The following is a 13,055-nucleotide window of genomic DNA, read 5'->3' on the forward strand; positions in this document are numbered from 1 at the left end:
GTCCTCTTGTTGAAGGCCATAAGATGTTAAGCATATTGCTGTTTAATTTTTAAATCATTCTCAGTAATAATTCCTTTAGTAGATTGATGATAAGAGATTGCATTGCAGATGATAACTGAGCACAATTTCTGTAGTTGTATCCCTGTACATCCATCTTAATATCCTCATTATATTCACATGCCTTTTACGGGTGTTATTTCTGGATGCAGAATGCTTTGTTCCTCGTCTGGATACCAAATGCTTTGTTCCACGTCTGGATACCAAATGCTTTGTTCCACAAAGCTGAGCTGGTTGAAAAGCTAGCTGATGAGGTCAACATGTCCCTTAAGTAATTTGAGGATGAACACTGTGTTCCCGAAAGTCTTACTCTAATGATACTTAAAGAAGCAATGAGAATGGATGTTGCAGCAGCTTTGCTGAACTCAACCCCAGTTCCAAAAATGGAACATGTGAAAACCGAAAATGCATTGTTTTTTTTTTTTTTTCTCTCTCTTTATGACTTCTTTGGTTGGGAATGTATTAGATATTCACCTAATCAGTAGGCCTTGAAGGGATCCCATGTTAGCCCCTTGATGTTGGTCTGTAACTAAGTAAATACTTGACCTTGAAAAAGCTTTTGGAGGCATCAGTTTCTCTCTGACTGTGTGCTACTTTTTGGATCTGTTGATTTGGTCATTTGCTGATTTATAGTTTGTTTTCTGATTCAGGATGGGATATGGCTCCATACATAGAGACAATAGATTCACAGCAGTCATCATGCTTCATTGTAAGTATATATACAATACAGCATCAGTTTTTCTTGATTTTAAATCTCATATTCTGAAGTGGTACTTCTGATTCTCACATGATTTTTCCATTTTTCAGCTAAAGTTTTTCTGTGATCTCTTACGTATTAGATGGGAGTCCACCCGTAGTCGCACAAAAGGGCGTGCTTTAGAGATGATGGACAAACTGGTATGATCTGTGAGCCTTTTCTTCTTAAATATTTTGTTACCTAAACCATTCTCATTCAAATTGACAAGAGTTGCTTATTTATCGATAGAAGATTCCAAACTTCTGCAGCTAGTACTTTATTGGACCCAAAAGCTTTTTTTCTTTTTCTAAGCTGCTAATCAAGACTAGGTTTCTCTCCCTTATATCGCTAGATATGCCATTAATCGTTTGATTTAATTGTCTAGAGAGATTAGGTACTTGCATCTTTGCTTTTCACTTCACAAGTGATTTCATGTGCTATCCTGTATTCTGGTTCAAGATTTTTGATGGTTGCTTACTATCATATTTTGCTTTGTTTCAGGTTGAGGGCATTTCTAACTCTTCTCCCGGTGTGACTCAAAGTATTCCCTTTTGTTATGTGATTTGCATTCCAACTATTCCTGCCCTGCGAAAGTAAAACTATTTCTTCTGCATCTTTGAATGATTGTGATTTAATTTTCTTGTCATTTTGCCAACTATCATTATGCTGTCATTGTTTCATATCTTATTTGACATATGTTGATTTGGATAGATTTTAATTGCTCTGTTTATTCTCTTTATAATCTGTCTATTTCGATTTTTCTTGATTTTAGGGAATATGCTAAACTTTTAGTAAGCTGTGGCTTGATTGGAGAGGCTATTAAAAATTTTGAGGATCTGGTGTTGTGGGATAGTCTAATACTGCAATTGGTATGATGTCATAGATAACCATTATCCTAATCTCTCTGTCTATCTCTCTCTCTCTCTCTTTCGTGTTGCTAATGGGAGTTGGTTTTGTGTATGATGTAAAAAACAGCCTATTGGGGAAGAAAGCAGCAGCTGTTGAACTAATAAAAGCAAGGCTGTCTGAAAAGCCTAATGACCCTACATTATGGTTTGTTGATGAGCCTTTTCTATGATCCATTTTATAGTTACTTCTCATTTCAGTTAAATCCATTGTTGATGTCACTTATTGCAATCTAGGGATGATTGTTCATTGGATGTGAGGATATTGTCAGAAGAAAATGAAACCTTTTAATTTTATCTTTTACTTGCTGTAGCCGACTTAAAAGGTCACTGTGCGTTCTTACTGATTGCTTTTGGTCTTGCATTTGAGTCAGTGGATTTTATACTCATATTCTGACATGTATTGTTAGCCTTCTGACGGTTCTGCACCTTGGTCCTATATTATCTTCAGCAGTATTATCTAAAAAATAAGTTTTTGCCGAAGAATATTTGCATTCTAAACTAGAAAAGGAGGGGCGCCCCGGGGGGGGGGGGGGGGGGTGGGGGGTGAAGGAAGCATCAGGAGGTTGTTTTCCAGTTATCCTCTTCCCTGCCTGCATTTTAGATGATTCTGATGCACCAGGTGCCGTGAAATGGTTGAGAAATACATACCATCAAGTGAATTCTGAAAATCATATCCTTTTTGAGAATATTTGGTGCTAGACATTTGAATATGTGGCCACAATTTAAACAATAAAGATTTTCTGCACTGATTTCTTATAATGGATATATGCATGTAATTATAATATGATATCTTTTGATTATTGACCCATTTGTTTAGAAAGAAGGGGAAAAAAAAAACATGGTTGAAAGACAACTGTTACTTGACCTTATCTTGGTCTCTTCACTGCCGTTTGTTTCCTATAACTTCTGGTGATAATGTAGCCAGAATGATGAGTTGAATTGTGGTTTACTGACTTGTGATACATTTTGTTGGTGTTCATTTTTGTTTTCTAAATTTGTTATCTAAAGGAATGACAAGTTGACAACTCAGCCTCTCTCTCTCTCTCTCTCTCTCTGTGTCTGTGTCAGGGATCTGATTTGTGGAAAGAAAGAGATCGGTTTGAAAGGTTTTCATATGCATCCTTGGAACTTTGTAAGGTTTACATGGAAATTTCTTCCTCTTCTGGTAGCCGTCAAGAACTCTTTGCTGCTGAGATGCACCTGAAGAACGTACTTAAACAATTAAAATACCTTATAATTCGATATTTAAGACATTTACAGTTGGTATTACATTGACAGCAGTAAAACAAAGAAGCAACTGAAAGTTATCTTCATATGAGAATGAAAGCTTTTCAGCAGCATAAGCCTTCCACTATTCAATTCCAAACACGTTCCTCAACATGATAACAAATTCGTAGACCTTTTCTGGGTCTGGAAGGATCCTGTAACAGTTTCTCTTTGCATGCACTTGTTCATCCATGCTGAGAATGTGGGGCACTCATTCTCAACCTTAAATCCCCCAAATTCCTCAACCGCGTAAAACCAACAAGTCAGTGGAATGGCAATGACATCAACGAATCCAAAGCTATCCCCGCCAAAGAAATCCTTCTCCCCTAAAGCTCCCTCTAGTTGCTTCAAAATCTCTATAAATTCATTCTTCGCCGTCTCGGGGACCTCGCCCTTGCTTTTCCATATGTTGCATACTGCATCGAATACCTGCCAAAAAAGTGGTGTCATCTTTTAAGTTCGCATTTAGAAAGATACAAACATTTACAATTGAGAATTATAGACTGACCTTCTTGTCAATAAAATCTGCCCAGAACCTTGCCTTAGCTCTCTCATAAGCACAGGATGGGAGAAGTGGTGGCGAAGGCCAAGTCTCGTCAATGTAGTTAACTATAATAGTGGATTCACACATTGGTTTCCCATCGTGTAGCAAAACTGGGACTTTCTTGTAGATGGGGTTTGATTTGAGCAGCAGGTCACTCTTGCCCCCAAACAAGTTCTCAGCTCTGGCTTCATATTCAACTCCTTTCTCAGCCAATGCAATCTTTGCTCTCAAGCAAAATGGGCTTGGACATATTCACTTTCTTTGTTCTTGTTTCTTTTACTTGGTTGATAGTAATTAAACCTTGAGTATCAAGGTTGGCATTTATAAAGGACAAAAGATGAAATTCCCAAAGTTTGTGTCGCAAACAAGGTTTGTTCGTTGGCACTTCCTTAAAGGATGTGGCATTGTTCTTATCATTTCTTAGTTTTTGAAGCTAACTGTTTTACTTGGCTTTCAACATGCACAAGAACAAGTTTGTCTTGTGTATGCGGAGTTTACTAAGGACAAGCCGAATCGTAAGCAAGCATTTACACTCAACAATCGGTATTGTCCAATGAAAATAAGTAATGTAAAATAGTGTCTAGGATTTTGCCTAATATTTCTCAAAATAGGCTAATTAAGCCCAGTTCTAGAGCTAGATTGGTTCAACTTTGAATCAAACTTGGAAACATTTTTCTTTAGATTATTATTATGAATTTAGAAGAGTCAAAAAGCTAAGAGTATCGTTGGTAAAGCTCAAACATGTGTAAGATCACATATTACTAGTGAGTGAGTTTCATAAACTTTCCTAATGAAGAAGACACATTTTGGGTTGTAAATCCTAACACAATATTTATTCAGTTGTTGAGCCTGAAATATTACAGATATATCAATATTATTTGATGTGGGTGCACAACCCTGAGTCTTCTTAATTAGGACAGCCAATGAAAGCCTGCGTCTTCTTACGTAACTTGTATGTGCACGTTGGCGGGATATCCCAATTACGTACTCGTTTGTCTTCATGTGTTTTAAAAAAATCTATTGTAATGGATATATTGTAAATTTATCTAATTGCTTGTTATAATGCTTCTATTGCGGTGTTATTCGAGTTGTCATTTTCAGTTTATTTTATTTTTTCTTTAAACATAGTTAATTTGAAATGTTCTTTAATACCCATTACACTTGAAATCATCAAATAAGTGATTCTCGAACATAATTGCTGTTGTTACTCGAATAAGAAAATAAAACAAAGTATAGCTAAGGTAAAAGCAAATGGAAATGAGAGCAACGTGATTTTGCAAAGAGAACTTCACACTATCATAAAACCAAAAACATTACAATTTAAAGCTTAAATAACAACACACCAAAGTCAAATAACAACCCACTAGAATCATGGTCCAAAGATTGTGCCATGATCACAACATTAACTACAAAAAAATAACCAACACCTGAAAAGTAGGAACAGTTTGAAACTTTCAACTAAAGTGGGAAAGACCAGGATGGCACTGCATGCCCAGCCTACCAACATTAAATGCTTTTTTCCCTTATAATTTATCAGTCACATAATTCAGAGTGAAGACTTTAAAAGCAAATATTAATTCAAAACCTGGATCACGCGGGTTATTTTTCGTTACCTTTATCACCGAAAGGCTGTTTTAACCAACTAAAAACTAAAAGCTAAAACCCAAAACCCCCCTCTCGTTCGTTTCCAGGGACTTCACCTTGATGGCCGAAAAGCAACTGGAAATCCTCCGCGGGTACGAGCTGCGGCTCTTGCGCTGCACCCTCGCTCCCCCACCGTCCGATCTTCGCATTCAATCGCAACCGTTGAACGAAGAAAGCCAATGCTCTATCCTTCCACTCCACGAGCACATCAACAGCCTCATCAACTCCATCGAGTCCGGCCACTATCTCCAGGCTCTGTCCTCCGACGAGGCTAAACACGCTCTCGACACGCTCGATTTCGTCGACATCAACGACTCAGCCGAGTGTGCCGACCGCGTCTACTCCGAGCTGCTCCAGCTTGTCAAAGCGTCTATAGTGAACGATTCCGAAATTGACGTGGATAAGGCTTGTCGAGTTATTCTGCTCATGTGTCTTTCAATTGCTGCCCTTTTTTGGTTCACTCAGTGTAACGTGACTGGGTGAGTTTCTTATTTATAAATTTTTAAATAATTGCAATTAATATAATAAATATTAGTAAAAAATTAATCAAAAGGTTTAGTGATGAACCTTGTCGAGGTGCCTTCTAATAGAAAAGAGCTCACGGCAAGATGAAATGCAAAGTATGTTGTTTTATGGTTGGGTGGTGCGTAGTCGTCTTGTTAAATGCCATAAGACGTTAAGCATATTGCTATTTAATTTTTAAATCATTCTCAGTAATAATTCCTTTAGTAGATTGATGATAAGAGATTGCATTACAGATGATAACTGAGCACAATTTCTGTAGTTGTATCCCTGTACATCCATCTTAATATCCTCATTATATTCACATGCCTTTTACGGGTGTTATTTCTGGATGCCGAATGCTTTGTTCCACGTCTGGATACCAAATGCTTTGTTCCACAAAGCTGAGCTGGTTGAAAAGCTAGCTGATGAGGTCAACATGTCCCTTAAGTAATTTGAGAATGAACACTGTGTTCCCGAAAGTCTTACTCTAATGATACTTAAAGAAGCAATGAGAATGGATGTTGCAGCAGCTTTGCCTGAACTCAACCCCAGTTCCAAACATGGAACATGTGAAAACCAAAAATGCTTTGTTTTTTTCTCTTTATGACTTCTCTAGTTGGGGAATGTATTAGATATTCACCTAATCAGTAGGCCTTGAAGGGATCCCATGTTAGCCCCTTGATGTTGGTCTGTAACTAAGTAAATACTTGACCTTGAAAAAGCTTTTGGAGGCATCAGTTTCTCTCTGACTGTGTGCTACTTTTTGGATCTGTTGATTTGGTCATTTGCTGATTTATAGTTTGTTTTCTGATTCAGGATGGGATATGGCTCCATACATAGAGGCAACTGATTCACAGCAGTCGTCATACTTCATTGTAAGTATATATACAATACAGCATCAGTTTTTCTTGATTTTAAATCTCATATTCTGAAGTGGTACTTCTGATTCTCACATGATTTTTCCATCTTTCAGCAAAAGTTTTTCTGTGATCTCTTACGTATTAGATGGGAGTGCACCCGTAGTCGCACAAAAGGGCGTGCTTTAGAGATGATGGACAAACTGGTATGATCTGTGAGCCTTTTCTTCTTAAATATTTTGTTACCTAAACCATTTTCATTCAAATTGACAAGAGTTGCTTATTTATCGATAGAAGATTCCAAACTTCTGCAGCTAGTACTTTATTGGACCCAAAAGCTTTTTTGCTTTTTCTAAGCTGCTAATCAAGACTCGGTTTCTCTCCCTTATATCGCTAGATATGCCATTAATCGTTTGATTTAATTGTCTAGAGAGATTAGGTACTTGCATCTTTGCTTTTCACTTCACAAGTGATTTCATGTGCTATCCTGTATTCTGGTTCAAGATTTTTGATGGTTGCTTACTATCATATTTTGCTTTGTTTCAGGTTGAGGGCATTTGTAATTCTTCTCCCGGTGTGACTCAAAGTATTCCCTTTTGTTACGTGATTTGCGTTCCAACTATTCCTGCCCTGCGAAAGTAAAACTATTTCTTCTGCATCTTTGAATGATTGTGATTTAATTTTCTTGTCATTTTGCCAACTATCATTATGCTGTCATTGTTTCATATCTTATTTGACATATGTTGATTTGGATAGATTTTAATTGCTCTGTTTATTCTCTTTATAATCTGTCTATTTCGATTTTTCTTGATTTTAGGGAATATGCTAAACTTTTAGTAAGCTGTGGCTTGATTGGAGAGGCTATTAAAAATTTTGAGGATCTGGAGTTGTGGGATAGTCTAATACTGCAATTGGTATGATGTCATAGATAACCATTATCCTAATCTCTCTGTCTATCTCTCTATCTTATTTTGTATTAGTATGTGTTTAGTTTGGAGAGATTTCTTATCCTTATGCCCCAAGTTTCTGAAACTCTCGGCTGAAATATAAATACAGGCTCGGGATGTTGAAAAGGCTCTGGATGGGTTTACTCGGGCTGTTCAACTTGATCCAGACAATGGGGAAGCTTGGAACAATATTGCTTGCTTGTATGCTCTTTTCTTTGTCATCATGTCATTCCATCCTCTTGCTCTGTATTCTTTAATATGGTGTCAATCAAGTTCATCTTCTATCTGCAAGAGTATGCTTCCCATATTTGGTTTACTTTGTTTTGACTTTCTTGTTGCAGTTGTTCTCTATAAATTTTATACGGTTCCATATTCCCTTGATGAGTGAATTTAGTTGCTGCAAATGCTAAGAACTAGATAGTACTGTTATAATTAGGAATAGGGCAAATATTAGCCATAGTATCTGAATTTCTAGACAAAATTGGTCATTTTTGCATATCATTTGGACGTATCTATGCAGCAGTTTACTATTTTAGTGCTTGCAGGAATTGGTATGCTTAAATTTTGGGCTTAAATTGTGTGAAAATAATCAAAGTGATATGCAAATTAAATCAAGCCACATGAGGGAAGAACATCCTTTCTTTTTTTTTTTTTTTTAAGCTTATGTTTCATGTTTCTCTGTATGGCATAGGTAGTTCGAAGTGAGAGTAGTGCAGATATGTGGGGATTATATGCAAGGTGGCTTAAAAGTAAAGGAGATCTTACAATGTGCTCTGAAGCCCTCTTAAAGCAAGTCAGATCATATCAGGTTTCTCCATAAATCCCATCATCTTATAATAAGTTAGCATTATGTTTTACTTTGATGTTGATGGAATTTGTTAATGCTAATCAAATTTTGTTAATCTCTCTCTCTCTCTCTTTTAAAAAGAAGGCAAAGAAAAAGCATTGTGATTTCATTTTTGTTTTCTAAATTTGTTATCTAAAGGAATGACAAGTTGACAACTCAGCCTCTCTCTCTCTCTCTCTGTGTCTGTGTCAGGGATCTGATTTGTGGAAAGAAAGAGATCGGTTTGAAAGGTTTTCACATGCATCCTTGGAACTTTGTAAGGTTTACATGGAAATTTCTTCCTCTTCTGGTAGCCGTCAAGAACTCTTTGCTGCTGAGATGCACCTGAAGAACGTACTTAAACAAGTAAAATACCTTATAATTCGATATTTAAGACACTTACAGTTGGTATTACATTGACAGCAGTAAAACAAAGAAGCAACTGAAAGTTATCTTCATATGAGAATAAAAGCTTTTCAGCAGCATAAGCCTTTCACTATTCAATTCCAAACACGTTCCTCAACATGATAACAAATTCGTAGACCTTTTCTGGGTCTGGAAGGATCCTGTAACAGTTTCTCTTTGCATGCACTTGTTCATCCATGCTGAGAATTTGGGGCACTCATTCTCAACCTTAAATCCCCCAAATTCCTCAACCGCGTAAAACCATCAAGTCAGTGGAATGGCAATGACATCAACGAATCCAAAGCTGTCCCCGCCAAAGAAATCCTTCTCCCCTAAAGCTCCCTCAAGTTGCTTCAAAATCTCTATAAATTCATTGTTCGCCATCCCTGGGACCTCGCCCTTGCTTTTCCATATGTTGCAGACTGGATCGAATACCTGCCAAAAAAGTGGTGTCATCTTTTAAGTTCGCATTTAGAAAGATACAAACATTTACACTTGAGAATTATAGACTGACCTTCTTGTCAATAAAATCTGCCCAGAACCTTGCCTTAGCTCTCTCAGAAGCACAGGATGGGAGAAGTGATGGCGAAGGCCAAGTCTCGTCAATTTAGTTGACTATAATAGTGGATTAACACAATGGTTCCCCATCGTGCAGCAAAACTGGGACTTTCTTGTAGATGGGGCTTGATTTGAGCAACAGGTCACTCTTGCCCCCGAACAAGTTCTCAGCTCTGGCTTCATATCCAACTCCTTTCTCAGCCAATGCAATCTTTGCTCTCAAGCAAAATGGGCTAACCCAACAGTCCAAAAGAACAACCTCTCCCTTTGACATATCCACTTTCTTTGTTCTTGTTTCTTTTAGTTGGTTGATGGAGATTAAACCTTGAGTATCAAGGTTGGTATTTATATAGGAGAAAAGATGAAATTCCCAAAGATTGTGTTGCAATCAAGGTTTGTTCGTTGGCACTTCGATAAAGGATGTGGCCTTGTTCTTATTATTTCTTAGTTTTTTAAGCTAAATGTTTTACTTGGCTTTCAACATGCACAAGAACAAGTTTGTCTTGTGTAAATAAAATAAAACCATAAAATTCCATTATTAGTGTAAAACTAAAATAATTAAAATAATAAAAGTGAGTTAGTCGCCCAGTTAATAGATTCTCAGAATGGGTCCTCTCTTGGGTTTGGTTTCGTGAGTGTAGACCTCCTCTTTATGAGCTTGTTATCACACCATATTTGGTTTCTATAAATAAAATAACTAAAACTCTCTTATCTAAGTAAGAATATTGTTATTTTTAAATACCAACTCAATCTCTAACAAATCTTAAAATATAACTTAAGATTCTTGGGCTTCCAATATAAAACAAGTAAGATTAACATAACTTTTTCACTTCCTTCCATCAAAGAAGGGAATAAGTTATATAATTTAATTTATGTTTAATTAAATTATTTTAAATGGGTAATAATTATAAATTTTTCCACTTTATTTAATTAACTAGATAAGACCATATTGTAAATTCTTACATTTATCACTTTAATCTCTTTCCTTTTCATTCCAATTCCTGTACAAACAATTCCTTTTCAAAAAGTTGTACTCAAATTGATAAGTCTTGGAAGACCAAAACACTATTTAAAATTTATTATTTGCTTTAGTAGCTTTCACGGGTGCAAGGTAAGGAACAAAACTCGGTGGATTTTATGACAAAAGCTTTATCTTATGTAGCACTTTTTTCGATATCTCGAACTTTACTCTTTAAGTATGTTGTATAATATTTCTACAACAACAACAAACAAATTATAACCCTGAAAGATCTATATACACTTCGATCTCTAGCTAGTTCTCTACAAAATATGGCACTAAGCAACAATGTAATCGGAGCCATCAACTTTGTTGCCGTACTTCTTTCAATCCCCGTCATCGGTGCTGGAATCTGGCTTGCCACCGAGGCAGACAATTCTTGTGTCAAGCTTCTACAATGGCCAGTCATTATTTTGGGAATCTTGATTCTAGTCGTGGCTCTCGCAGGCTTTATTGGAGGATTTTGGCGCATCCCTTGGCTCCTTATACTTTATCTCGTTGCCATGCTCATTCTTATAATATTGCTGGCTTGTCTAGTTGTTTTCATTTACATGGTCACGATTAAGGGCTCAGGTCACCTTGCACCGAGTAGAGCGTACTTGGAATACCGCCTCGATGATTTTTCTGGATGGCTGCGGAGAAGAGTTCGAAGCCCTTACAAATGGGATCGGATCAAAAGCTGTCTTAGCTCGACACAGATGTGCCCTGAGTTGAACCAGAGTTATAGGATGGCTCAAGATTTCTTCAATGCACATATTACCCCTTTACAGGTACTTATAATTAATTAAGTTCTCGATTACCATTTATTTTATTTTATTTTTTACCATTAATTTCTAGAAATTAAGATTTATTAGAACTCTAAAGTTAAATTCTGATTAAAATTTTAATTTTTAACGTACATATTCCTCTTTATAATTATGACTGTAATTTTATAGCAGAGGATAATTCTTACCCATTAATTAAGCTAACCCACACGCCCATGGAACAATGAAGAAGTAGCAAATAAAGTAAAAACAGTGTATTAGATTCGGAAAACCAAGTTTCAAATCTTCTTTTCAAAAATATTCTTCGTCTTTATCTTTATTGCGTGCCTTTGTGCTTTTTTTTTTTTTTTTTTGCTATTTATTTATTTTTCTTCTTTACAGTCTGGATGCTGTAAGCCTCCGACAGAGTGTGGTTACACATTTGTAAACCCAACATATTGGATAAGTCCAATTAACAATGCGGCGGACATGGATTGCCTGCAGTGGAGCAATGACCAAATGCAGCTTTGCTATAATTGTGATTCATGCAAAGCAGGATTACTTGCTAATCTGAAAAAGGAGTGGAGAAGAGTAGATATCATATTACTCGTTACTCTTGTTGCTTTGATATGGGTTTATCTGATTGGATGTTGTGCTTTTAGGAACGCCAAAACTGAAGACCTCTTTCGCAAGTACAAGCAAGGCACTTACACGTAATTGTTAGCTGCACGTAAACTCTCTTTGATAGTAATATTATAGTGTGTAATTAGGGATTGGCTTGAATTGTTATTTTGATAATTTTATGAATTTTTTTGTGTAAGATCCGTCTTCTTGGTTACTTACATTTGGTTAAATTATGTGTGGGGTTTGATTTGATGACGACATAATCTTGAGTTGTGCGTGCGTGATTTGTGGAGGGCGCCGAAAGTAGGTGGCTTTTGAATATTTGCTTTTAAGGAGAAGGGATTTCACACTTCCGCTCCCTGCTTGCTCCCACAGGCCATTAATTGTAGCTTTGAAAAAAGCTCTGCTTCAGCATGCGCAAAAGTCAAAGAAATGGGACATGTGCTCTTGCATTATGCAGCCAGCATATGGGAGATAGCAGACGTATTTAATCTTTTTGTCTTTGTTTACCAAGCTTTGTTAATAATGTCACATTACATTAGGGGAAAGCCGGGAACTTTGTTTGTTGGTTCACGTGATAAGTATATATAAAAAAAATAATATATGATTGATAAGTCAAGCTTTGTTAATAATGTCACAATCAATTATGGATGACATAAGTCAAGAGTTTGATCACCACAACAATTCGATAAGTTCAAAGAATTTATTTAAAAATAAAAAAAAAATTAATTGTCTCACTAATTACATCAAAACTTATCAGGCTCTACTTATTGGATGCGAGTACATTATATAAGGTTGGTTACAAGAATTTTTGGAAATAAATCCGAAATTAAAATCAAATCAAAATCAAAATCTAAACAAATAAAAAAGAATTTAAATCAAATCAGAATCTTAAGCTAAGTAAACTAAATACGATTCATATTTGTTGGGCATCCTATGGTCCGTGGGTCATTAATAATCCATAGTATCTGAATTTCTAGACAAAATTGGTCATTTTTGCAGATCATTTGGACGTATATATGCTGCAGTTTACTATTTTAGTGCTTGCAGGAATTGGTATGCTTAAATTTTGGGCTCAAATTGTGTGAAAATAATCAAAGTGATAGGCAAATTAATTCAAGCCACATGAGGAAAGAATATCCTTTCGTTTTTTTTAGCTTATGTTACATGTTTCTCTGTATGGCATAGGTAGTTCGAAGTGAGAGTAGTGCAGATATGTGGGGATTATATGCAAGGTGGCTTAAAAGTAAAAGGAGATCTTAGAATGTGCCCTGAAGCCCTCTTAAAGCAAGTCAGATCATATCAGGTTTCTCCATAAATCTCATCATCGTATAATAAGTTAGCATTATCTAAAGGAATGACAAGTTGATCATATCAGGCTCTGGATGGGTTTACTCGGGCTGTTCAACTTGATCCAG

At 36.3% G+C, this 13,055-nt stretch overlaps 1 protein-coding gene, 2 long non-coding RNA genes and 2 pseudogenes across 3 annotated transcripts in view; 3 read left to right on the forward strand and 2 right to left on the reverse strand.

Moving 5' to 3' along the window:
• LOC127898645 (uncharacterized) overlaps positions 1 to 2,041 on the forward strand; it is a 37,760-nt gene extending 35,719 nt beyond the window's left edge. The window contains exon 3 of the long non-coding RNA XR_008054122.1: positions 1,769 to 2,041. This is a non-coding gene — a long non-coding RNA (uncharacterized LOC127898645). The remainder of the gene's footprint in view (positions 1 to 1,768) is intronic.
• LOC127901787 (probable glutathione S-transferase parC) overlaps positions 1 to 13,055 on the reverse strand; it is a 162,200-nt pseudogene that overhangs the window by 76,897 nt on the left and 72,248 nt on the right.
• Positions 3,053 to 4,513, reverse strand: LOC102617589 (probable glutathione S-transferase; annotated as a pseudogene).
• Positions 6,744 to 7,389, forward strand: LOC112498809 (uncharacterized). Its single transcript, XR_008054123.1, has 3 exons — positions 6,744 to 6,955; positions 7,063 to 7,154; positions 7,334 to 7,389. It is a non-coding gene; the product is annotated as an uncharacterized LOC112498809 (long non-coding RNA).
• On the forward strand, positions 10,325 to 12,251 carry LOC102615341 (protein TORNADO 2-like). The gene is made up of 2 exons (XM_006484497.4): positions 10,325 to 11,040; positions 11,416 to 12,251. Exons 1-2 carry the CDS (start codon positions 10,543 to 10,545, stop codon positions 11,728 to 11,730), a joined length of 813 nt encoding a protein of 270 aa, XP_006484560.2. The 5' UTR covers positions 10,325 to 10,542; the 3' UTR covers positions 11,731 to 12,251.

This window comes from Citrus sinensis, chromosome 4 (genome assembly GCF_022201045.2).
Source record: "Citrus sinensis cultivar Valencia sweet orange chromosome 4, DVS_A1.0, whole genome shotgun sequence".
Taxonomy (NCBI): domain Eukaryota; kingdom Viridiplantae; phylum Streptophyta; class Magnoliopsida; order Sapindales; family Rutaceae; genus Citrus; species Citrus sinensis.